The sequence below is a fragment of the Malurus melanocephalus genome, unplaced genomic scaffold (genome assembly GCF_030028575.1).
Source record: "Malurus melanocephalus ecotype Western Australia unplaced genomic scaffold, MMel_1.1 scaffold_0, whole genome shotgun sequence".
NCBI lineage: Eukaryota > Metazoa > Chordata > Aves > Passeriformes > Maluridae > Malurus > Malurus melanocephalus.
Genome location: NW_026623232.1, coordinates 5,083,106 through 5,109,750, shown reverse-complemented (window position 1 = coordinate 5,109,750; position 26,645 = coordinate 5,083,106). Strand labels below are relative to the sequence as shown.

The window sequence follows — 26,645 nt, the reverse complement described above, 5'->3', positions numbered from 1 at the left end:
CAGTGTAGGCTTGTAGGCTTCACATGGGCAATGCTGTGATCCAGAAATGCCTGTTTCACATCTACCTAACCAGTGGAGGCATTTAGTGTATTAGCTGCATGCTTTTTGATCACAAGTTTCCTGACACGCAGTTATGCTTTTGTGCTTTTCCAGAACCACTCCACTTGGACAGTAAGAAGCAAAGCTGGATTTTCTGTCAAGACCTTCGCCATGCTAGAAATCCCTTGGAAATGCATACGTAAGTGCTCTCAGTTACTTGCTCTGATTCACATGGTAACAGGATTGAGGCCAACAAAGCACAAGAGATTCCAATATATAGAAACGGTGAGTCTAACTTCTGGTTTATATATCAAAATGCTATTTAATATACAAACAATAGATGTGGGGACCAAGTTCAGCTCTGAATACTACAACCACTGGATTATAAAGTTCTAGTGAATATGATTTCCTTTCTCTTCAGTTTTTGTTAACATTTTTAACCTATGTTTTTTAAGTGCTAATTTACCTTGTGTATTGAAGTAGCTCCTACATAACAACTAAGAATGGGATCCCTCTGTACAASACATAACAGAAACCACCCTATCTAGATATGCATGTGTTCAGTGCTCTGCAGAAGGGGAACTTGGCTCAAAGGAAAGAATCCTCAGTGTTTTGTAAGTAAAGAGTAAACTGAGCGCTACATTAAATCACAAAAAAGAACAGTCTGCAGCTGAGAGTATGCTGGTTTACACATAATAAAAACCGGGCCAGATGAAGGCTTTACCTTTGGAGATGAAAGCAGTTATGCACCACACTACTGGTATGACTCTTGGCTCAAAAAAATCCCATAAAATTAATGAATAGTCTCCATAAAGTTTTTCCTATTGTTCAGACTTAGATCACCTGCCTATAAGAACCTAATGAGAAGTACCAGAGTRACTAATTTTAAGGTTACCCTCATATTCAATTAAAAATCAGTATCATGCATATAGTTCCTCTTTTTTTTTCTGGCTTAGAAAGATGTATACATAACTACTTTTTACATAAAAACATTTTAGTGCCTATGTTTAAAATATTTCAGCCATTATAAATGATCCACTCTCATAGAGATTCCCAAACTATGCTCCTTAGCTTAAGTCCACTGACTTACAGYTAGTCACATTAAACAGCAAAACATATGCCTGTCAACTGAGGCAATGGGAAAGTCAGAAAGCTGAAAATAATCTGCTAGTCCAAACTTCTAGAAATATGGCTTTATAACAGATTTCACAGTTACTAACACTGTTGAACTAATCTAATCTGATTTGAATTATTCAGAATAAAAGTTCTCCCTTTGTAAAAACTATTTTTCTTGCATTTTGGCACACAACTAAGACCTTCCACATGGGACAGATGCTCAGCAATCTTACAAGTCTGAAAACAAAACAGCCTGAAGAAAAGTACAAAATATCTCTATCATGAATTTGTTCGGGATGAAGGGACCTCAAAAATCACGTAGTTCCAACCCCACTTCACTAGATTAGGTTGTTCAAAGCCTCATACAGCCTAGTTTCTCTATTACTAATTTCATAATAAACACCTATTAAAGCCTTAGGAAGTCTAGTAGCTGCTTTCTAAAAATGTGGTCTTGATGAACTCTGACATTCATATGCTCCTAATTGTCATATCACTCATTTTATGCTGATTCTCAGAACTTATGATCAACCAAATTTGTCTGACGAAATTGTTCACTGACAAAACTAAAAGAAAATACTCAAATAAAGAAGCATTGTAAAAAAAAAAAAAAACCAAACAAAAAGCCACCTATGTTTTAACTACAAAGCAAGCAGTATCCAAAAGAATTAAACAGGTCTTAACCACATTAATGTATGTCTTGAGGGGCAAGTATTAAAACACAATTATTTAGCTAATTTGACACTACCAAAAAGACTGAAAAGCAATTCTCCACAAGTTAATTAGAGGATAACAAAAAGATTGGTCAGGCGATGGAACAGATCTCTTCCTGTAAAGTGATATACAGGGAATGCCATATTCATGTGGAAAAGGATAATAATCTATTTAAGAATAAAAGTGCATCTGCAAAACATGTGATAAAGGTACTCCAAATCACTTGTTTCACATGAGKTCCTACTATCATGCTGTGGGTGAAAGAAATGAAACCATTACTTGCATCAATTCAAATGGATCCCACAGAATGGGATTCTTATTCAAAGTCACAGAATCAGGCAACTCACCGAAGCATTTTGAGCTCCTGGGCAGCCTTCAGAATTATCTCATGTTGTCTTTGGCTTAGGACCATCACTCCTCCCAAGGACTGGTCAGAGTCCAGGTTTGAATCTGCTCCCAGCATATCAGAGGAATGTGAGGGAGGAGGAAGGGATGAATCTGAGTGGTCATCCAAAGACCGCAGTCTCTCTCCATCATCTGGATACCACCTATCTGACAACCGTTCCCTCTCCCAGTCAGTCCTTTCAGGAGGGTAGTCCTGCTTCTCCCGCCAGGTGTCATATCTCTCTGGATACTCTCGAATCCTAAGCTCCCCCCTGTCTCGGAGATCTCGGTCATAATGATCTCTGTTTCTATCATCCCTCCACCTATCTTCACGATATCTGTCCAGAGGTGGAAGAGGTGGTAATGGTGGCAGAGGGGGGATATCCAGGTCACGATTTCCCATTTCTCTGTCATCCATAGGTCTCATGTCCCAATCTCTATCCCATTCTCTGTCTAAATCTTGATCATAAACATCTGAGGATCTTCCAGTTCTATCTAGATCTCTCTCTAATTCCCTTTCTCTTGGCCTTTTCCAGTCATCCCACCATGAATCTCGTCTGTCATGATCAGATGATAAAGGAGGTAGTGGTGGTAGAGGAGATAATGGAGGCAGTGAATGGTGGGATTGCAACCTGTCATCTCTGTCATATGCTTCTACAGAATCATCCTGATAATCAGAGTTGTGATCTCTCCAGTACTGTTCTCTTTCCCAGTCATCCAATTGCTCATGCTCCAAAGATGGGTCATCTTGACTATCTARAGGAAATTCCTCTTGCATTGCATCATCTTCATGACCCCAAGAACCCCTGAATGTTTCATCTCGATGGTATGATGGCAATTTGTCAGGGTCATCTCCTACGTGAATGGGTTTACCCATACTGCCTGTTTCAGATCTTCCTGCCTCCCTCTCATGGCTATCTCCCCTCCTGATGGGACACCTCTCCCGGCTACCCGCCTGCCTGACCAGGTCCCTCTCGCGGCTTCCTGCCCGCCTGACAGGGACCCTCTCCCGGCTCCCTGCCCGCCTGACGGGGACCCTTTCCCGGCTACCTGCCCTCCGCATGGGCTCCCTCTCCCGGCTACCTGCCCCTCGCATGGGCTCTCTTTCCCGGCTACAGGCCCTCCTGACTGGGCCTCTCTCCCGGCTTCCTGCCCGTCCCCYATCCCAGCTGCCTGTGTGTCCAGGTATCTCTCTGTCTCGGTTAGAGAATGCCCTCTCATGGCTATCTGACCGTCCACCCATTCCCCTCTCTCGGTTGCCTGACTGTCCATCTGGCATCCTCTCCCTGCTGCCTGACTGAGWATCTGGCACCCTCTCCCTGCTGCCAGCTCTTCTGAACATTCCCCTGCCACGGATGGATGCCTGCCTAGCCTGCCCTCTGCCTCTGTATACATATCCTCTACCATGGCCATCATCCATCCTGCCCATTCCCCGGCCATGGCCATCATCCATCCTGCCCATTCCCCAGCCACCATCCATCCTTCCCATTCCCCGGCCACCATCCATCCTTCCCATCCCCCTTCCACGGCCCATGCCCCAGCCACGGCTATCCCCCTGCCCTCTGCCACGGCCCCTTCCTCTGCTTCCTGGTCCCTTTCCTCTATCTTCATGCATAAATGGCCCCTTCCCTCTGTTTTCTGGTCCAGGCAGACCCTGGGTAGTATCTGAAGCAGTCAGCTGGCCATCTGGTGAATCTAAATCCTGATTTCCTGTTACAGGGGTTACTGTATTCTGGTTCTGAGTAGGTGGGGTGGGTGCCTTTGTCTCTTCTACTTGCTGGTTAGGATCATGTGAACTCCATGTCCACTTTTTAGGAGGGTCTGAACTAGGTTCTTTGATTTCAGATTTGGATGGTTCCTGTTGAGAGTCTGTCAGGTCCTCATTTGGCTCAATGGGACCTGCACTCTGTGTGTCAGGAGTAGACTCTGTTCTGTTTACAGGCTGCTGATCACCAGCTGTGTCTGTAAAAGGTTCTTTGCTTTCTGACTGTGAGTCTGTCTGTGCCTGCTGCTGCTGCTGTCCCAAATGAGGCCTGGGCCCCATCCACCGTGGACCACTAGGTCGGGAACCGTGTCCATGTGATGCATTTGTTGTGTAAAACTGTCCTGCTGGTCCTCGTGGGATAGACCCCCATCTTGAAGACTGTCCATCTGTATTTTGTCGGTCAAAACGTGACCTGTATCCTTCTGAGCGCTGGGAGTCAAAACGAGGTCCTCTCTGTCTCGAGCCTTCAAATTTGTCATATCCTCTTCCTCGAGGTCCATCAAATCTATAGATGACAAAACAGAAATTTTATTCAAATGAACATGCCATATTAAAATACTATAGATTAATTCTRGACAAAATAGAGAACTCATGCCTGAAGTCAAGTAGTTAAGATGTTTGCGATTCACAGTTGTACATCACTGTGTGGGTCAGGATGGCCAAAGTATGGCTRAAGTTGAATTTTGCAAGGGATGCAAAGAGTTCCAAGAAGAGCTTCTATAAGTATGTCAGCCAGAAAAGAAAGGTCCAGGAGAGTGTACCCCACAGACAAACAAAACTGGCCAACTGGTAACAATGCATGAGGAAAAGGTTCAGACACACAACAASTTTTGCCTCAGTCTTCACTGAAAACCCTATGCCTCTTGAGCAGTTGGACTGAAAGACGGGGACTATGGGTTGCAAAGTCACTCCCATAACAAGAGAAGATTAGGTTCATGATGACCTGAAATACCTGAATATATGTAAGTCTATGGGACCTGATGAGATGGAACCCAGAACACTSAAGGAACTTGCTACTGTATTTGCCAAACCACTCTCCATTGTATCTCGAAAACTGTGAGTCAGGTGAAGTGCCTGCTGACTGGGAAAAGGGAAACATTGCACCCATTTTTAAAAGGCTAGGAAGAAGGACCCTGGAAACTACTGATCCATGAGTCTCACTTCTGTGTCTGGGAAGATCATCCTAGAAGTTACGCTAAGGGACATGGAGGACAAGGAGGTCATTGGAGACAGCCAACATGGCTTCACCAAAGGCAACTCCTGCTTGCCCAGCACAGCGACCTTCTATGAAGGAGTGACTAGTGGGTAAAGGAAGAGATATGGACGCCATCTATCCGGGCCTTTGTTATGGACCCCACAACATCCATCTCTCTAAATTGGAGAGGTATGGATTTAATGGATGGGACTATTTGGTGGATGAGGAATTGGCTGGATGGTCACATCTAGAAGGTAGAGGACAATGGCTCAATGTCCAGATGGAGATCAGTGACAAGTGGTGTCTCTCAGACATCTCCACTGGAATGAGCASTGTTTCATATCTTCATCAGTGACATACAMAGTGGCACTGAGTGCACCTTTAGCAAGTTTGCAGATGACACCAAGCTGAGTGGTGTGGATTACATGCCTGATGGATGGGATGTCATCTAGAGGTACCTGGAAAAGTTCGAGAAGTAGGCCCATGGGAACATCTTATGGCCAAGTACAAGGTCCTGCATGTAGGTCAGGGCAGCCCCTGGTTTCAATACAAGCTGGGCTAAAAACAGATCGAGAGCAGCCCTGCCAAGAAGGACTTGGGGGTGCTGGTGGATGAAAAGCTGGATGTGAACAAAAATGTGTGCTYACAGCCCAGAAAGACAACTGCATCCTGTGCCTATCATTGCAYATCACTGAGCTCTAAACCAACACACATAAAAGATGCGCACTACTAGCAAGTCATGGAAATGGTCTGTTTGGAACTGTACATCCAACAAATCCCCAGGAATACAAACAACACTTTTTAAAAACCATCCGGAAGTAGACGATTATTCCTTTATATAGTTCATTGCTAATGTACATTGTACGCTCATGCAAATGTACATTGCTAGCAATCCACAAATTATTATTTATGATTGATCACTTTGGAAGCAAAGAGAAGGGAAAAAAACATGATGATATTAGTGTAAAGTCCAGCAGAGTATGCAAGGATAGAAACAATTAAACATAACGCTGCTGTCCTTTGATTCAGTGGACATCACACCAACCCACCTCGAATTAATGGCCAGACAGAACAGACATCATTTTTGCAACCTGATATCATGCATTAAAGAAAAACATTCAAAAAACAAGATCTTGGATTAAATCATATAGCAGGTATAAAATCAGCAAAAACACACAGAACATTTACAACAGCTTTCCTATTTTCAAAGGAGTATTGTGTCTCTGGGAATGAAAAGGGTGCAGCACCCCCTGAAAAAAGTTCCATCTACTCTAAATAATGTTCAGGTGAAAGTCATCTATATATTCTTGTTTTATAAATACAAATACAGAGAGTGTGGTGAACATGTGTTAAAAACAAAACCTCCGCTGTACAAGTACACACTTCACACAACCTCCTAAGATTTGAGAATAAGATGTATGTTTCATTTCTTAATAAATCACTTTAATCTTGTAGCCTGGAATATGCATCAATAAACAAAAACATTCTTACCTAGGGCCTCTGGGGCCTTCAAAACGTGCTGATCTAGGAGGATCAGGAAGCAGTCCACCTGACCTCACTGGTTTATCCTGCACAGTAGGCATGTGTGTTGAAGACACTGCAGAAGTGCCCTTCAGTTCCCCACACTGCTGTTCAGATGAAATAGATACAGTTTGTTTACTAAGATGAGACTTCCCATGGTCTGATGAGCCAAAGGATGAACCTACTTGAGAATGGTAAGGTGAATAGCTAGTTGAACTAGCTATTTTTGATGGATAGGTACCAGGGGTGGGAAGGAGAGCTGGCCTTGGTGTTYCAGGAGCTTGACTGCTTTGAGAACTGGATCCTGAAGGGACAGAGGAATTGGATAACTGAGAAACAGAAGAGAGAGGTGGGGGAACCAGGGGAGGTGTAGTTGAAGGTAAGGTTGGAGGCATAATAGGAATGCCACCTTGACCAGTTTGGGAATATGGGATAAATGGAGGTGGCAGCGAAGCATTTGCAGGATAYTGATTCTTCAGATTTTGGAGTGAGGTCACTTTTTCCTGTAGATGGGACTGAGTGACCTTCATCTGTTCATCCCATGCTTTCCACTGTTTTTCATATTCTTGAAGCTGGTCTTTGTGAGGGTAGGTTTGAAGCTGATGCTGCCACTGTTGATTCATTGATCGCTCCCAATCTTTATAAAGCTGTTGGAATTGTTTTTGCTGTGCCTCGTAATGTCGCAGCTGCATGTCCACTGACATTGTCTGCAATGAGATGACAAGAATAGGTTCAAAATACCTTAGATAGTCAAGTTACTCTCAGAGCCACATATTTCAATATCACTTGTAATATCACAATTTCTGACTTGGCCAGAAGCTTGAGGAAGAACTACTCTGAAACAAAAGCAAACACCAACTGTGACATCTAAAGTCACTGGAAAAATTTATACATTTTATGACTATATACTACGTCTATATAATCTGYATAAACAGTATTATTACTGGATCCTCAAAATGGCAAACCCAAATCAATTTTCACATGTATACACTATGTGGCTATTTCTCAAGATTTCAGTTTTTGCTATTAACCTGCTCAGAATTGCCTCAGCTGTCTGCAATTATTTTTCTCTAAGCCTTTGCCAGATTTTCTCATTTGCACAACGAAGATTCTTTCAAGGAGTTCTGCCTTTCATTATATGTGGMTATCATAATATTCATGGTTTGATTTTGCCTGAGATTTTTAAGGTTTACCTGAAGAGATTTTTTTTTAAAGAAAAGCAGACAGCCCAAACTACAAAGAAATACTTAATGTATGAACTCTACCAACCCAGTAAAAGCTGACTGAACTCTCTAGTAGAGTAATCAACTTCTACTTAAAAGCTTAAGGTTGCAGCACTGGTTGCAACTGATTACTTGAGTTAAAAACAATGTGAGACAGTGATTTTCTTAATTACATTTACTACATTACTCTTTTTGGCATCTATATTTATCATTGTGTGTATTTACTTTTGTAAAAAAGAGTAGCTTCCAAATCACTCTGTGCAATCATCTGTTTACCTGACCTCTTTCAATTGCTTCTCCAGTGGCAAAACATTTTAAAGCCGAATAAATTCAATAACGTGTTCAGCTTTGCTCCTGTATCACCCAGGTATGTCTAAAAAATCTTACGAGAAGTGTCAAGTCTTGTATTTCTCATCCTACTGAAGGTTCATCATCATCTGTCAATTCTTTTTTCTGAAGTTGAGTGACAGTGGGGGAAGTGGATATAAACTCCTACCCAAGCAGAAAAAATAGCTAGACAAATGAGCCAATCATCACAAATTACTCAACTACATATTTTTCAGCAGACCGTGAGTGCTGGGTCGCACAGGATGTATATCAAACACAACCTCCTTAATGTCTCACCTCTAAGTGTGGAGGCTGTTGCATGATCTGTTGATATTGCTGTACTATCTGCTGCAGCTGAGCATGCTTCTGCATTATTCTCTGATACTGAAATCCAACACGATGATGGGGGTGCTGCTGCCATTGAGCTGCCGCCGCTTGCAATTGCTGCAATCTCAAATCTTCCTCAGGATCATCAGGAGGTTCAATATTGAGCTAGAGAAAAAGGCAAATATTATAAATAACAGAAAGTTGCTTCTGTCAGAGAAGAAATGCACTTGGTCACTACACATTTTACAGGAACTTCCTCATAGTTCCTTACTTTAACACTATTTCAGTATTCCAGCCACCCACAGATTCTGGAAGGCCGATTTTTATCTCACCTTTTCTTAATGTGAACAGTCTAATCTAAAGGTTAGGCTGATGACAATTACTTGTATAACAACAACAAACAATTGATGACAATTACTTGAATAACATCATACAAATGTATGATGTTATTCATACATAAAGAAACTATCCACAGGAAAGAGATTAATGAAAATCTGTTACCTGTCGCTCACAGCAAACATAATGAGAAACAGTGGTGTTTCAAGATTAGGTAAAATTACACCAAGTGCATTATTTTTGCCACTTTGTAGGAATCTGCATGCTGAAAGTTAAAGTGGACCACATACTGCAGGGTAATGTACTACCCTACTGTTCAAACATCAATCATGATCTCCATCTCTTATGCAGTAACTGTTATTAAGCATGCTGACAAATAAATCTCTGCGCAAAATTCTTGGCTTTCAGAACAACTCTAACACACAGAGAGAAGGGGAGCCAGAACTCACAAACTGCCAGAGAGAAATTAAGAAATAGTATCTTAACATTGCATTCCTCAACTATTGAGTACCTGATTTTGCACTTTGGTATCATGAAGTGTTCTCGCAGACAAAGATGACAATGCYGCAGAAGGCGTGGGGGAGTCAGCTCAGACTTGCTTGGTGCATGTGTGGGTGAACATACAATTCTGTATACAAGAAGTCTATTTTCTAATTGGTGCAGCTTTAGCAAATGTTTTTTTTAAGGACTGCTTCAGAATATTTTGTTATTATTACAAAGTATACATGAAAATTTGATGGCATTAATTTTCCTAGGGTTTTGGCCTGTCTAGGATACAAATGGAGTGGCATTGCTTTACAAAGCCTACCTGAGTTTCAGTGGATGTAAGAGAAGACTCATCTTCTTTGGATGCTGRAGGCAGGGATTCATTAAGGGGAGGAGGTTCAGACTGCTGACCTGAAGCACTAATTTTCCCTTCTTCAGACTTTGCTCTCTGCTCATCCTTCAGTACTGGACTTTTCATCTGCTGCTGTCCCTGAGCGTGGGCTTTTGCCCTTTGCTGCAGGCTAAGCAGGTGCTGCTGGTACCAGTATTGCTGCTGTTCCTGTAATAAGACGTAAATTTTCTAAGACAGTTTTCACAAGAAAAACAATGGAAAATAATGACAGTCACTAGAGTCATACCATAGAAGTTTTTAAAACTGTTTTGAGGAAAAACTTACTTCTTCAGTAACAGTATTGCAATGGAGTCAGAAGATCAAATCAAAATTCAGAAACCACTACGTGATGCATAGAACCCACAACAGAACTTACTTTTAACCTCAGCTAGCTCACTATTCTATAACTGTAGGCTAACAAAAATCTGGAGCACAGGGAATAATAAGCAAAATTACTACAGACATGCTATAAGTACCATATTGTTTTTAGAGCTTTTGATATCTAAGAACTACAGGTACTTATTATGAGACTAAAAAAGATAAAATGAAGGGAAGATGGTGAATAGGAGTAAGTGAGCAGTAAAGCGATAAAGGAGGAAATGTACAGAAGAGATAAAGAGGATGAACAAAGAACACTTCATGAGAGGTGAACAGAGACATCAAGTAGGTTGAAAATGACAGCTGAGAAATTGTGGTAAAGATGTTTAAATAAAGTTATGGAAAGAGAAAAGAACAATCAGAACCAGTGTACAGTGAGAATTACATGTCATCTGAATTCTCATTAATTCTGATTCATTCAATAGCTGAAGAGGGAAGTACATAAGGTTGCACCCAAAAAATTACCCATTTAAGAAATAATAAACTTTCAGTGTTAAATATTTCACGGTAGAATTAAGAGTACTCAAGACAGATGACAATAGCTTTAAAAAGTAAGTAAGCTGACACTAAGATAAAGAAGAAAGGACTAAAGATAACTATCTCCACACTTAAGTAGTAGTTAAAAAGACCTGAGTAAGTACCCATAGTTCTGTATCTCTTCTGAGAAATATCAGACACCAAATTAATAGAAAGACATATGTGGGAAGCTGCTCTTCACCTGACACGGTCTTGTGCCACTGGAATCACTGCTACAGAACTCTCCAAGGGCTAAAATTTTGTGGCTTCAAGACACAGCCCCACATGCTCATAAAAGAAAAATCTACATATTTTAAAAATAAATACACCGTTTACAGATTAGGCAGCTCCTATATCTTAGGGAAGTATTGCTATACATTTGATTTTTAAGTTGTTCTCTTTCCATTTGCTTTTAGTCACTGTCAAAAACAGAATGATAAAATACTGTACTTTTTGGTTTAACCTAGTGCAACCATTCTTGTGCTTTCAACTCTATCACCTCTGAGAATCTGTGACTGATGTCCATCTTTTATATTGTCTGTTCTTCCTTTCCATCCAAGCATGCACAACTAAGAAAAAACACGTATATAAAGCCCAGTGAGAAACAGATGATTCCAAAAGATGCAGACATTTTAAAATAAGTGTGACAACATTAAAGCAGTAAGTGCTGTCTGAGGAGATTTCTCACAAGTGAATCACTCTGCCTATCTTAAAACAGGTTTAAAAGAAGTGTAACTTTCCTCTAGAAACCTATGTCATGCTCATATCAGGAATCAGTTTGTCTTTTTTACTGGTAGCAAACACAAAACGTAGAGTTGTACTTTTTAAAAAATATTTCTGTAACTTGGGAATTAGGTCAATGAAAGGAGAGACTGCTTCACAGACTTTAAATTGATTGTGCAGTTATTCCTGCCATTAATCYTTTTAACAAGAGTATATCTCTGAAGAGCTGCCATAGTTTTGGGTGGAAGATGTGCATTCACACTTCAGCATGGACTCTGTCAGAAAACTTCAACAACATGCTGAAATAAGTGCAACTCAAGGGAGAAACATACTTTCCCAGCTATCCAAAACCTGATCCAATATCCATCTCAAAAGGCACTACAAGGTGATTTGCCATCATGGTGCTAGATGCTATGATGGGTGAGCACATGTTCTACTGCCACTAAATTGTTGTCTCCACAGATCAATTTTGTTTCCTCCTTGTTCCACCAACTGTACAAAGGGCTAGAACTCAGAGCCAATAGAGGGTTTCTCAGAGCTATGATAACATTGTTACCTACTTTTTTCAGCAGGTAAGTCAGTGACACAACTATTACAGKTTCTATCTGAAAAGCACGAGAAAAGTGGAAAGGTAGATTTTTACATCTTAGAGCAAAACAGAAGTGCTAGYGTAGAAAATTCTTGATGATGAAGAGTTCAGTTATTTGAGTGCTTACCTCCTCACAACGACTTGTCATTTAACTGGACTTGTCATTCTTCAAATCCAGTTATAATCCATAAGCCCAAGGAAAATAACAGCATCAAAATAGGTCTTTTTCCATTTTTGGCTGACCAAGAGACTAAGCTTGGGATATTTTACAGGAACACTGAAACCATCACTATCAGCTCCTGACCACAGGACATACCACCAAACATGTTAATGCAAAGCCCACACTGAAAGATTACTCCAATGTTCATTTAGGTGGCCCTGGGCCATAACATAACACATCTATGTGGGAGKACCCTAGGTCCTTTCCGGGTAAAATTGCAAAAAAATGGTTTACCATCCTTTATAAATTGAAGGGGCTGTTTAAAGAGCACAGCAGCCTGCTAAATGGTGAGGTCGTAAAGCTAAGGTAGCTTTAATAGATGTAGATAAATGCATATTTATGGGTACAGATGTACCCACAGATACTTGCAGTAGGAAGAGCATTGCCAGCAGGTTCAGGGAGGTGATCCTGCCCCTTTACTCAGACACAGTGAGGCCGTATCTGGAGTGCTCTGTCCAGTTCTGGGGCTCCTCAGGACAAGAGAGACATGGAGCTCCTGGAACAGGTCCATTGGAGGGCAACAAAGATGATTCAGGGACTGGAGAATCTCTCTCTAATCAGGACAGGCTGGGGAAGTTGGGCCTGTTCAGCCTTGAGAAGGGACAACTGAGAGGGGACCTCATCAATGTACACAAGCATCTGAAGGGAGGATGTCAAGATGAAGGATCCAGGCTCTTCTCAGTTGTGCCAAGAACAGGATAAGGCGCAACAGGCACTGTTCCACATGAATATGAGAAAGAACTTGTTTACTCTACAGGTGACTGAGAACTGACTGTAACAGGTCGCCCTGAGARGTTGTGGAGTCTCCCTCACTGAAGATAYTCTTGAGCTGTTTGGACACAACCCTGYGCTATGTGCTCTGAGATGACCCTGCTTGAGTAGGAGGTTAAGATAAACCACTGTGGTCCCTTCCAACTTTACCCATTCTGTGATACTGCAAACAAATAGCAGCATACATTACCCAAGTATCAGATGGAACATTAAGGAAATCCCACAGATATTTTAAATGGACTTGACAAGAACCCAGCAATTTAATCCAGCYAGACACCCATGGAAGAAACTACACTAAACTCACAATACTGTCAAGGCAAAGAACAGTATTTTACACAGGAAAAGAAAATAATAAAAACACCACTCATGGCAGATTGCATAATATTTTCTAAGTTAAGAGAAAAACACTGATCTATATGTCTGCAGCCACTGCTACTGTGGGATGAGAACAGAAAGAATTGTTTTCAATTGCCAGTTTAAACAAYGGCTTAATAGGACACTCCAAATGATAAATTACACTGTTTTGTTACTCAGCTTTTCAGATTATTAACAAGAAAGCATCACTACACTTGGCTTCTCCTATTTCTATTGTGTAAAAACTTGTTATTCCAAATCCAAGCCTAAGATGACCAAAATCTTTATATTTATGTGTTATAGATATAAACTGTTATAATAAATTTATGTCCAGAAAAGTATCATATTCCTTTTGAATTAATACTGAATTGTGAATGAGCAAGCAAACTACTCAAGATAGAATCTTCCTATATAAACACTCATAAACCAGACAACGTAAACTTCAGCAGTACTCTGCTGCTTCCATGTACACCACAATAATGCATTACTTGCAACTCTTATGGAGAGTGTTTATTGTTCTATTATTGAGCTCAATAACTTAAGAAGTCAGCAAGCTGCCTCAATATCAAATTACCACCACTTTCCACATGTGATTTTTTGTGGTTTTAGTTTTATCATTAAAAAATTAAGTCCTGTTGCTATCGCTGTAAAAAATTAATTAGTACTGTACAAAACCTTTATAAAATTAAATGAAACAAACTATTTTGCCAGGGAGTAATTAGTTATATGGTACCAATGTAAAAATGACATTTCCATAGATACAATTAAAAATATGTCCCAGCAATTAACAMATTTAAAGTGTCAGTGACTTTAATGTGACACAATAGAATTTTTGCAAGTTTAGCTTCAAATGAAAATCCTAATACCAATTTGTCAAAAAAACAGAATTAAATAAAGAAATTTTAAAGCATGCACTTCAATTTTGTTCTTGCAGGTGGATCTCTGTAAGACAACTCATGCAGAAGCCTCAGTCAATCTGCCTGACCCATGTACATAGTTGAGGGCCTCAACACATGTGCTTTGCTGTGCATGCTTAACCTTAAGCCACTGGATTGTCCCTGACAATGCAGATGAATGGCTCCATCAAATTCACTGGAAACAGTCTCATTTAGGAAGTGAAGCATACAAACATTTTGCTGGTATTTTGGCCCTAGTGTACACTTAAAAAGCACACAGCATTAACGTTTTTCACCTCAAAAGTGAAAAGGCATGTCAGAACATTTCCCTCCAATGCCCAATCTAATTTTATACTAGAAGATCAAGCACATGTAGCACAAAATGTGGATAAGTCTAAGTAGAGGGCAAGTATGTACTATAACGGAAACAATTTTGCAGTTTTAACTATGTGTGATAAGATTAAAATAGTCACAATTTTACACTGATCAGGCAGACAACCGAAACTCAACCCCTTAAGAAAACTACATAAATCACTGAAGACAAGTGACATGCATCCCACAGTGTGCAAGAAGCAACGGATTGCTGCATCTCACAACAGGCCAGACAAAGCCAACAGGGGTTAGGTGCAGGTTGCCTACGTGCTGTACTTTGGAACACATCTTCCAGAGACCAACATATGCTCAAGAAAATAAAAGCCAGGATTTACACCTTTCCCTGAACAACTCAATTGCTCTCGAGAAATAAMAATTTGCTCCATCCCAACCACGTCCGCTGGATAAAGCAGCTTCCCCTGAGCTGTGTCATACTAGACAATAATGGTTGTGTCCAAACCCTTTACACATTATGCAAATACGGGGTGTTTATTAACTGCCCTTACTCGGGGAACTTTGCAACACTCCGTACTCGCCAGCGGCTCATCACCGCTGCTGTCCTGGCGACTCCCTGCTGCCAGCCGGGCCGCCTTACCTGGGGAGTCATGGTGGAGGGGTCCGGCTGCTCCGTGCCACCGCCCTCCTTGGCGGCACCTTGCGCGGCCTCCGGCTGGGCAGCGACAGGCGGGGGCAAGGACGGCTGGGGCGGGGGGAAATGAGCCTGCGATGGCTTGGCCGGGGGAGGGATGGAGGGGGCCAAGGCGGGCTGCGCGGGCTGGGAAGGAGAGGCCTGGGAGGAGAGCAGGTAGGGCTGGGGGTGCGCCATGTAGCCCTGGGCAGGAGGCGGCAGGTAGGGCTGAGAGGCGGTGGCCGGCGGGGGCTCCAGGTAAGAGGGAGGGGGCTCGGAAAAGGAGGGGGGCGGCTGGGAGGGCTGTCCCCGGGGCAGGTAGGGCTCGGCCTGGGGAGGCGGCAGGTAGGGCTGGGCGGCGGGCAGGTAGGGCTGGGCGGCGGGCTGCGGGGACTGCGGCGGCGAGGACAGCTCCATGTCCATGGGCACCGACTCGGCGGGCACCGGCTCGCCCCAGTCACCGTGCCCAGCCGGCGGCTCCTGCCCGTCGCGGTCCCGGGCCGCGGAGGGGGGCTTGCGGGGCGGCGGCTCGCGGTGGGCATACTGTTTCTGGTAGCTGCGGACCGGCGGCGGCACCGGCGGCACCGGCGGCTGCTGCTGCCAGTCGGTGAAGGAGCCGGGCAGCGGCGGCGGCGGCAGCCCCGGCGGGGGCGGCCCCGGCGGCGGCGGCGGGCCCAGGAGTACGGACTGCAGCTGCTTCTGGTGCATCTGCTGGAGCTGCTGCAGCTGGGCCAGGTGCTGCTCCTGCAGGCTCAGGAACCCCGAGGAACCGGCGGGCGGCGGCGCGGCGGCGGGGGGCGCGGGCCCCGGCGGCGGGTAGCTGGGCAGCGGCATCGGCGGCACGGCGGGAGGCGGCACGCTGGGGGGTGGGATGGGCAGCGGCGGGGGCGGGATGGAGGTGGGGGGCGGCGGGTAGTGCCCGGCCGCCCCGTACAAGCCCCAGGCCGGGTACATGGCGGAGCGCGGAGCGGACACAGGCCGCGGCGGCGGCGGCGGGCGGCGCACAGCGCCTGCGCGGGGAGGCCCCGGCCCGCAGGGCAGTCGAGCGCGAGCGTCGCGCCAGAGCGCCTCGCTGGGCGGATTGCCGCGCCGGCAGCGCCGCCTGGCGGGCATCTGCCTCCAGCGCCGGGCCGAGGGCGGAGGYGAGCCCGGAGCACCACGGCCCGCCCGGGACAAGGGACGGGACGGGGCAGGCGACAGAGGGGAGCCCGACGCGAAGGCCTCCGCTGTGTGTAGCACAAGCTAGGCTGTGTATGGCGAGCCCGGCGCTCCCACGYGCCATGGTGTCCCTGGGGCGGTGGCGCCGGTGCTCTGGGTCACCCCGGGGCGGCCGTGTTCCTGTTGCCTGTCCCCGCAGCCAGCAGCGGCTGTGGCTCACTGGCGGTGTCGCTGTGCCTCTGCACCCACGGCAAACCCGGGGCCGGTCACCGGAGGAGCGAGGGCAGAGGCGATCAGTTGTAGCGGTTGAAGTATGACATAACACGGCCACAGGTCCCGGTGAACCTGGTCCGGGAAAGGCGCTCAAAGGCWAAATGGTTATGCAGCCCCTGCGTGGGGACGGGAACCCTGCGATGCGATCCATCTCCGCTGATCCATCCCTAGAATACCATGAATGATCGTGTTTCCAGGGAATATGCCGGTGAATAAACTTGAGATACAAAAATGAAGCAGTGGACATATGAAATAGTTTCATACATTTCCGAAGCGACTGCACTTGAGGGGAAGAAAAGATTTTTTTTCCTTTCTCTCTTCCCACACTCAAGTATGAGTTAAACATACAAATATATTCTGTAGCCAGTTAGCAATGATTAATGCCAAGTGCTGAACTGCCGTGGTAAGGAAGAAGCACGTGGGTGTGTGAATTCAAGTAGCTGGACAGTGAAGGCTGGTGGCATTGGGTCAGCAGCGCACCAGCACTGTAGTGTGTCACTGCTTGCTCTCCTTCTCAGAAAACCTKAGCAATTTTTGTCATGTTCAATCTCTATTTCATGCCTGTTGAATCAAGAATCCCTGGCAGTGGGGAAAGGCAGGTGTGGAGGAGAAGTCCTAAGACTTTTCAGTCAGGAGAAATATCAAGAAAACCTCATTATTAGGTAGAGAAAAAGTTTTGTCCTCTCCTGTGGAAAAGCTGGACTTTTTATTTATTTCTTGTTTAATTTCAGGAAATCCACAGAGGACATACACCCTGAATTTACAAGAAAATATTTGATTGTGAATTCAAATGAGATGCAAATCTTTAGGAAAACTATCTTAATACTTAYAGAACTGCCTTTTCTATTCTTTAGTTTCGTTCTTTTCATCTATAAGCAGCTATTGATCCTTTTCTGTTTAGCATGATCTGTTTAGATTTCTCTTGCAGTGAATGACTTTCAGAAAGCATTCGTGATTTTAACCCCCATCTCCTGCTCATTGTACTGGTACTTAGCACTTATATGCCTGAGTTCTACGGGCCAGTTTACTCACTAGACTTTTGAAAGTCTGTCCTTCCCAAATAGGGAACTCGTGTTGCAAACATCCTTTAATTTATGCTCCTGATCTATTTACTCCAAGTGAGTTTTCTTGTGATCAGTTAATCGTTATTTCCTGCAGGCAGGTCTCTCCCACTATTCTTGCTGTTTGTTGTGGTTACTCAATATTGTCAAGAGAYTTGCTACTTCCCTGAGGAAGGAATAGATAAACACTTTCAGGGGCAATTGTTTTCCAGCCTATATTGTGGAAGCCAAAATGTAACTTCCAAATAACTTGACCGATGCTTTTCCAATTTTCAAATCTAGTTTGGGTTGCAGTACAGTTGACTCCCACCAGACAAGATACACTAGCTTTACCCTTGTTACCTTGTCCTAAAGCAACCCYGTTAAGTTCACATTATGCCCTCTTATTCTTCAGAATATGTTATTTTTATTCTTTTATTCTATTCAGTATGTAACATTAAAGAGTRCCATCATGTTGGTCTTGGTTCATTCTTTAAAATAGCTCGTTCTTCCTGCTTCTAAACACTATCAAATTTCAGTTATTCCCCAATTAACTAGTGTCCATCTTGGATTGGCAGCTTAAATGTCTTCATCTGGTAAAGCTGTAGTAATCTTAAAACTTCTGGTGGCTCAAGAAAGGAACAGAAATTATTTTCTACCATTCTTTGCATATATTCACTTTCTATATGTGGTTTTCCTGAACGTTCTGTCTTCTGAAGCTATGGAAACTGGCTACAGCAAGAGACAGGATGTTAACGGGGAGGCTGAGTTCTCCAGTTACTAAGAAACACTGCAAGCATCTGTTTGATATCTAATCTTGTGCAGGTTTAAACCCACTGCTAGAGCTGAATCAGGAAGGAATTTCTCTTTTGGTTTGGACTGACAGTGTTTTGCTTGTGGGAACATCAAAATGTTCTACCTTGCCCAACTCCTTCCTCTGACAATGATCTTTCCTCATCTGACATAGTATAATTTRGATCAGATGCTGGGATGCCATTGTGTGCATGGAGTAAATATTTTCCTCTGAACGAAGTGTTTGGTACACAGGTTCCCTGGCACTGTAGAAGCTAGGTAGTCCTCTCCTGTCCTATTTATCTTCTGACCAAGCTCTTTGAGCCAAGGGTCAAATAGCCATGTTTTCTGTCTTATCAACTATACTCAATTAATGAAAATTTCCTGMCAGGTTTGCTCACTGCCAATATTTTGTGCTGCTCAGCCTCCCAGCCTCCTAATACATCTTTAGCAATGGCCTTATACCTATTTCAGATTCCTCCTCCTTTTGCTAAAASAAGGCAGAGTAAAAGGAATAAAAGATTTCAGTTAAATGCACACATTTACTTTGATTCCTGCTCACACTTCATGATACATACATATATTTTCATAAAGTCTCTGCAAAAGGTATTCTGCTGGCAGGTATGTTCCCCAAATTCATGAGGCGCTGTGCCTTTGACCTCTTCTGCACTTTTTAAAGATAAAAATCTTTATCAAATGTTATCATAAATGTCCATTCCTTTCTTTGCCAGTCTTCTTCCATTTAGGTTAATTCAAGTGAAGTTATTTGTACTGGAACAATTCCAGTTAACTATTGACTCAAAGAAGTCATTCAAAACTAGAATTATTATGAAGTTACAGAATCCTAMAACTTTCTCAATCCTCACTTGACTAAACATGGGCTTCAAGTGTTCATGACAATACTTGATCATTTATCTTAAAAAATGTGGATTGGATTGCGAGAAAAAAACTAAGGATAGTATTTTTGAAACATATATATTATGCACTAACTGTAAAATCTCTGCATTGTGGGCAATTTTCTTCCTGGCTGGAAGTGGAAAAATAAACTTCAATAGTGATAGGCTGGAAGGGGCTAAGTTTTCAAAGTGTTAGTATGCTGTTATTTCAGGGATGTTTAATAGGTGAGCCTGCAACAAGTGAAGAGACAGCATGAGAGGTAGGTCTGATGTGTTCCCGAAGTTTTSTGCAGTATCTGTAGAGGTATGGTGCTATCAAGGAAGTTACTAGGATGTTGGAATTTTTCCCAAGGGCAAGAAATTATCTTCACTGCATGCTGTCCAGCAYAGAGCATACATACATGTTATAGAATCATTAAGGTTGGAAAAGACCTCTAAGGTCATCGAGTCCAACCATTAACACTGTACTGCCAGATCTCCCACTAAACCATGTCTCTAAGTACCACATTCATCTATTTTTTAACACTTCCAGGGACAGTGATTCCACCATGTCCCTGGGCAGCACCCTTTCAGTGAGGAAATTTTCCCCAATATCCCCTGGCACAACTTGAGGCCATTTCCTCTCATCCTGTTACCAGTTATGTGGGAGAACACACTGATGCCCACCTGGCTACAACCTCCTTTCAGGTAGTTGCAGAGAGTGGTAAGGTCTCCCCTGAGCCTTCTTTTCTCCAGACTAAACAACCCCAGCTCCCTCAGCTGCTCCTCATCAGATTTGTGCTCCAGACCCTTCCACAGCTCCRCTGCTCTTCTCTGGACATGTTCCAGGATCTTAATGTCTTTTCATGTCATGAGAGGCCCTGATGAGAACTGAACACAGGACTCAAGATGTGACCTCACCAGGCCGAGAACGGGGGAGGATCACTTCTCTAGTCCTGTTGGCCACACTATTTCTGATACAGGCAAGAATGCTCTTTGGCTTTTGTGGCCACGTCTGCAGCCAAACCATTGTAAAGGACTACAGAATATAGCTCTATTAAGGTTTGGAAATGTTCTCATACTAACAGTATAAATTTTCAGTGTTCTCCTGTACTACACCATTTTGGCCACGAAGTGTGCTTTGGCATGTTGGCTCCTGGTGACCCTCTCCTCACCACACAACAGAGATCGTAAGAGCTAATTACATTGCTAAAAAAGAAGGAATAATGGAGAAGATATGAGAATGCAGAGTTATGGTTTTGAAATACTTTCCCCCCTGCATTTCTTCATGTGGCTAACCATTTCTTTTCCCTCCCTCTTCTAACCAATTCCTTCCCTGCAGCAAATTCTGCAGGTCTCTGGAAGACTCTTATCTGCAACCATTGCTTTATTCCCACAATGACTGTCCTCCCAGCCCACATTAATACCTTTGCCTGTTAAGACACTTCCCTTTTTGTCCCTGATATGTAACAAGAGTGGTAAGGCTTTGAGGTGCATGGCACCCAAACAAACACAAGGGAGAGACCTGTCCCRACCCAACCTTGCCCTGCCCTCCACCACCTCTAAATGTAAGCAAAAGGACTGGGCTGCCAGCTAATCCAGTACAGAAATAGCAGTCTGAGCAAGACACTTAACCAAACTTCATTCATTGTGCAGTTGAATAAAAACCCATCAGTTCCAAATTAAAATCTGGACTGCTGTTCCAGAGATGGCCACCAACTGTGTCTCTTGTCCAGAATGAAGATTCTGATGTTTGAGTAAACAGGTGTGAGTCAGCTTCCCARAGGAATACCTGTCCCACTGCAGGTGCACCAGTAAGAAACTTGAAAAATCTCATCTGGTTTCATTCTCAGCCAGAATTGCATCATCAATATTTAATTCAGAATGGTGATATCACTTTTTCCAATGGTCCCAATGTAGAGCTAGACACATTTTGGACACTGCCATCCTCTGTTTCCCATATGCTTCTCCCAGCTGTACTTAATCAGACCAAGGCAGAAGATGGATGAATAATACCAGATTCTTCAAAATAGCTTTTTCTTAGCAAATCAAGGTTAAAATGTCAGTTTGGTGTTATCCACAGTCCTATGAGCAGAGTTCCAACAAAAGAAGAAAGCAGGAAGGCTGGAATCAGAAGGACCCTTATCCTGGCTCACAGTCCTGGCATAGATGACTTGACAGGTTAGAATCGGGGAGCTCCRTAATCATCTGGCATCCTCTCAATATTGTATCTGAGAAAGAAGAAAAACTTATGAAGACAACGTACTCCACACTGCTGCACTCCCCACTGTGGTGGTGCATTCTACACCCACCTCCTCCTCCTCYTCAGGGCCACTCTACCATCTCAGGGATTCCTGCTAGGCCTTGGCCTTTGTGTAGAGTTGGGTGGTGAAGYGACCCTTGACCATACCAGGAAGCCTTGCATGACTAAGGTGAGAACACCACTGACTGCACTGGGAACTCCTGTTGCCTGGCTACGGTGAAGGATGAATTGTCAGCCATCCCTTGACAATCCTATCTGAGTTGTGGCCTGAGTGAAACAGTACCATTGTTACCAGTTTTGGAAACTATAGTAGTTACCAATCTGGATTATGGCCAAAATGTAAAATTTATGCATGAGAAAAAGTAATCATCTTGTGATGCTATTAGCAGTGGTCTTAAGTGAGGCCCTTRGAGCTTTTCTGGACTGCTGTGGGCTGCACCAGCATCTCTCCCTGAGCAGAACGCCTGAAAATCCAATTAAGATAGACACTGTTGACCAGGTCTGGGACTAAGACTGTATGCAGCTGCACCCGGACTCCATCAGGAGTTTGGAAAGCAAGAAGATCCTTTCTGAACCTTGTGACTCAATGGGAGTGTCTTYCTTTGCAATCCTGTTCTCTGTGCAAACCATTCTAAAGTGTTTATAAGTCAATTCTCCTTTGTATGTTTCATCCATGTAGTAAAAGAATGAACCTTGCCATTGAACTCTGTTAAGTCACATTGCTCCAAATTACATTCAAACCTGCTTTTAATAGTGTGTYTTTTCCAGTGATTCTTTAAGTGCACTAAAGCACTCATTCATGACACCCATGCAGCAACGGGCTTACAGGCAAACTGAACAGCAAAAAGCTTTGTTGCATTTCTATCTGCAGCTCAGATCCCCAGTAAGAAAAATATTGCTTCTAAAATAAAAAGTCTTCATAAGGTTGCTGTTATTCTTCATCTTAAACTCAGCAATTAGCCATCTCAAAAACTCACCATCTCAAGAGAAGGAAAAAAACCCTGTGGCTTTGTAAGATCTGATTTAGGATCTAAGAGTAGATCACCACAGAGGATAAAACTTTAGGAATTCAACTTATAATTCACAGAATTATTTAGGTTGAAAAAGACCTCCAAAATCATGGAGTCCAGCCTCGGACTGAATACCACCTTGTCCCATGTTTGTTTCTTTAACAGCCCCGGGGATGGGACTCCATCACCTTGGCAGCCCGTTCCAAAAGCTCATGGCCAGAGTGAGTAAGGGGTAAAGGTGTTTTGAGAGAAAACTCTTTTGAGTCACATTCCAGTTACAGATCAGTTAAAACTTTACATATTTATAGCAATCAAGCTCCTCATTTCCAACATACTACACTAGTATCCTTCAGAGTTGTTTTGGTTTTTAGCTAAGAAGCAAATTCAATCTCTTAGCTGAGGATACACAAAGCTACCAAATAGAATATGGAACAAGAAAGGTTCTTTTCCTCAAGAACCTGTAGAATGCATTTGCCTGGTAGTCCTGCTGCTGCTGCTGCTAAGCAAAACTGATCTATGCAAACACTGGCCTTAAGGAAACTATTCCAGGTTAAGACAAATGAACRTGTAGATTGCAATAAAAGCGAGTCTGTGACCAATCTCTTCTCAGCAGTAGCCGTAGTTTAACTTCTGTGCGAACAACAGGCTCTTTACTGCAGCCTGCACTACACACAATGAAGGAGAGAAATATGTGGTGACAGAGTCCCTGTCAGATAAGGATTGCTCTGGACTGGGTTCCTTYCTGTCAGGAGGTCCTTACCTGTGCCTGGAAATATACATTATAGGCACTCCAGGGATTTTTCGTATTCTCCGCTTGAGCTCTTTATCCACTGTGGCCACAATGTAACATTTGTGCTGCAAAAAGAGACTGCAAGTCAGATTCAACACCAGCGAACCCATAGAAAGGAGTCATGGCTGACTAAACGTTCCTGTTCAGGGAGGTCATTGAACAYAAGGCTAACCATCCTTAGCAAGGCATTATCAGGACTTGTACAGAATTCCACAGCAGACTAGTAACATCCTTATCTTCGTCCAATAGACTCAAGAAGTCTCTGGAAGTTCTGTCCAGCTTTTCAAGCTGACAGCTTTCCCATCCTACATGCTTCTTGATGCTGTCCCATACAACAGCAATGTTCAGGGAAGACAGTATCTTGTATCAAATAAAGTTGTTCTAGGGACTGAAACTGTCCCTTAGTGAGATTTTATGGTTACTTTGTGGGAAATTTAAGTCAATCAGTAATTAGGAGAGTTCAGGAATTTTTAGTATGTTAGCACAGTAGAGAAAATGTCAGAAAGGGTAATACCTGAGTGACCCTCTGCACCAAGCAGTCATCAGCGTAGGTTCCTTTGTGCATACACGGCAAGCGTTCAAACCGAGGATCCTTGGCAATTCTGTGGGGATATAAAAAGCAGCATCACAGCAATCAGACCAGAGTACAGTAACACAGTATGGAGGAACAAGAACACCCCATTCTGTGATATGCAGAACATTATTCTCAAAACAAGGTCTGAAGGGATGGAGTAAATGGTAGACAAAAGTGAGCTGAAATGWCTTGCAAAAAAAGAATGCAATTTGTCTAGTTATTATAGGTTAAGTATTTCTTAGTACTGGTTTGTTGGATTCAAAATCTGTACAATGTCAGGCTATTGCCAAACAAAGTAATTTGAAATAAGTTATCTGTGGAAAAAACAGGAACTTTTGGTATGTGATCATCTGTACTATGCAAAAGGGACACTTCAACTCCTCTCTGAAGAGCAATCAAAATTGCTTAGAGTTTGCCCTTATATACTTTACAATACAGCAGACCAAAATAAAAAATAAAGAATACATTTGAGTGGAGAGCATGAACTACACTGGACTAGTTTTGTACAGATCACACAATAATCTGGCTCTAGATTATCAGTATGTGGTACCTACTCATACAGGAATAACACAAAGTATGACTGAAAAGGTCTGTAAGACCTTGGTCACTTCTTTATTAATTTTTAGAAATTCTATAATTTAAAAAATATTTTTTGAGAAAGAGGAAAAAGCATTATTTTCAAAGTCTGAGGAGGTGCAAGATTTACAGATCAATATTGTGAATGCATGCCTAGCATTTAATTTCTAAAACTGTAGTCATTGTACTGATCTCATAGAGCCAGAGAAATAATACCAAGTTCAGGACTCTGCAACTGCCTAACCATTTTCAAGTGCAAGAACACCGGTCAAAGCAAGTTTTTTTCATTTATTTATAGTAAAGCATTAAGTTCTAGAAATGGAGAAGAACACCTACCTTAATGCCACACGGTACTTCTGTCCTAACTTCTCAATTTCACCCATTACACAATCTGTGATACATGGAATACCTAAATGCAAAAAAAAGCCTGTATGAAAACAAAGTAGTATTTATTCCTAGACCYCTCCATACTGCCCACATGTCCTGGAAACATCATGGAGCTCTATAACATATTACTTACAGTGACAACTGATGATGTTGCAAGATACTGAAATGTAGAACCTCTGAGTTTAGCCATGCCATGGTAATTTTAGATTTTTAAATTACTAGCACTCTACCTTCACTGAGATTAGCATTTAAAACCATTACTTGACTGAAACAAGAGACATTGCCAGGGTTACCATAGCTCCATGACTATAGCACATATTCTTTTTTCAAGATTTGTTATTCTCAGCCAGTGGCATGAGGTTGACAAAACACATTACAAGCACATTGTGGCACTATGTGGTCAGAAGAAGCTGGTGCAGACACTCACACTTAGCATAGAGACAATCCATCATCGACTGCACTAGGTCCAGTTTGGCCTTGATGGAGAAGTTGATGAAGTTAGTGTCAACCAGGATATGGTAAGGGGGGCCTAGCTGTGTATTATACTGGAAGAACAGGCAAGAAGGATGCTGGGGGCTGACAGGAAGACAAAGAATTCATATCAGTTACTTGCATTTAACATCATGTCCAATCCTACAACTTGCACAGAATGAATCACAGAATCACAGAACCCTGCCTAGGGTTGGAAGAGACCTTCAGGATCCTCAAGTCCAACCCATGCCCTAGCACCTCAACTAAACCATGGCACCAAGTGACACATCCAATCTCTTTTTAAACACATCCAGGGATGGTGACTCCACAATCTCCCTGGGCAGCGCATTCCAATGCTTTATCACTTTTTTCTAATAKCCAATCTATACCTCCCTTGGCACAGCTTGAGAATATGTCTTCTCGTTCTGCCAGTTGTTGCCTGGAGAAAGAGACCAAACTCCACCTGTCTACAACCACCTTTCAGAAAGTTGTAGAGAGCGATAGGGGATAATGAGCAGAAAGACCCATCAGGTCTYCTGCTGCCTCCCCAGCACAATCCTTCGGTTTGGGACACAACTTCTTACTCTGARATTTGCTCAGAAGCACCTTCAGTTCCTTCAATTCCACCCTGCAGCGTGGCCGGCCCTCCCTCCCCGCTTTCTTCTCTCCCCCGCCACAGCGTCGGCAGCACTTACACCTCCCGCTCTTTAATAGCGCTCGGGTCCTCTTTCTTCTTCACTTTTGCTTTTGCCCGGTCCTTTTCTTTACTGCAAWGAAACACAGGCACTAGTGAAGCCAAGCGATAAGCACGGGCTGCCAGCGGCGGAGAGCCCTGGGCCGGAACCTCCTCCCGCCTCTCTCAAGAGGGCCATGAGGACGCTGCAGGGCCCCGCGCGGGACCGGGCCCAGCGCAGCCACACTTACAGGCGCTCATCCCGGAGGCTGATCATGCGCTTCATGACCGCGTACTTCCGCGCCTTCTTCTGCTTCCCCTGCAAGCACACGGACACACAGCCGCGATGAGCTGAGGAGAGACCCGATCCCAGCCAGCCCCCCTCTCCCGGCCCGCTCCCGGCTCACCATGCTGATCCTGCCGCTCCTGCCGCCGCCGCCGCCGCCGGTGTCCCTTGGTGCGTCACTGCGCCCCGCCCCGGGAGCGCGTCACCTC

The 26,645-nt window shown here is 43.5% G+C and overlaps 2 protein-coding genes across 6 annotated transcripts in view; both read right to left on the bottom strand.

Annotated features, from left to right (window-relative positions):
- The window catches only part of YLPM1 (YLP motif containing 1), a 37,095-nt gene extending 20,833 nt beyond the window's left edge, over positions 1 to 16,262 (bottom strand). For all 5 annotated transcript variants that reach the window (XM_057373084.1, XM_057373156.1, XM_057373243.1 and 2 more), the window contains exons 1-5: positions 15,236 to 16,262; positions 9,753 to 9,989; positions 8,579 to 8,773; positions 6,702 to 7,438; positions 2,214 to 4,520 (exon numbers count right to left, since the gene is read on the bottom strand). In XM_057373084.1, coding sequence (XP_057229067.1) covers positions 2,214 to 4,520; positions 6,702 to 7,438; positions 8,579 to 8,773; positions 9,753 to 9,989; positions 15,236 to 16,222 — 4,463 coding nt within the window. In that variant the 5' untranslated portion in view covers positions 16,223 to 16,262. The remainder of the gene's footprint in view (positions 1 to 2,213; positions 4,521 to 6,701; positions 7,439 to 8,578; positions 8,774 to 9,752; positions 9,990 to 15,235) is intronic.
- A 4,985-nt stretch (positions 16,263 to 21,247) lies between these two features.
- FCF1 (FCF1 rRNA-processing protein) lies at positions 21,248 to 26,629 on the bottom strand. The gene is made up of 8 exons (XM_057372960.1): positions 26,558 to 26,629; positions 26,402 to 26,469; positions 26,173 to 26,244; positions 25,434 to 25,582; positions 24,956 to 25,028; positions 23,984 to 24,071; positions 23,440 to 23,534; positions 21,248 to 21,637 (listed from the first exon to the last, which is right to left on the bottom strand). The coding sequence occupies exons 1-8, from the start codon at positions 26,558 to 26,560 to the stop codon at positions 21,589 to 21,591; spliced, it is 597 nt and encodes a 198-aa protein (XP_057228943.1). The 5' UTR covers positions 26,561 to 26,629; the 3' UTR covers positions 21,248 to 21,588.
- Between the last annotated feature and the right edge of the window lie 16 nt (positions 26,630 to 26,645).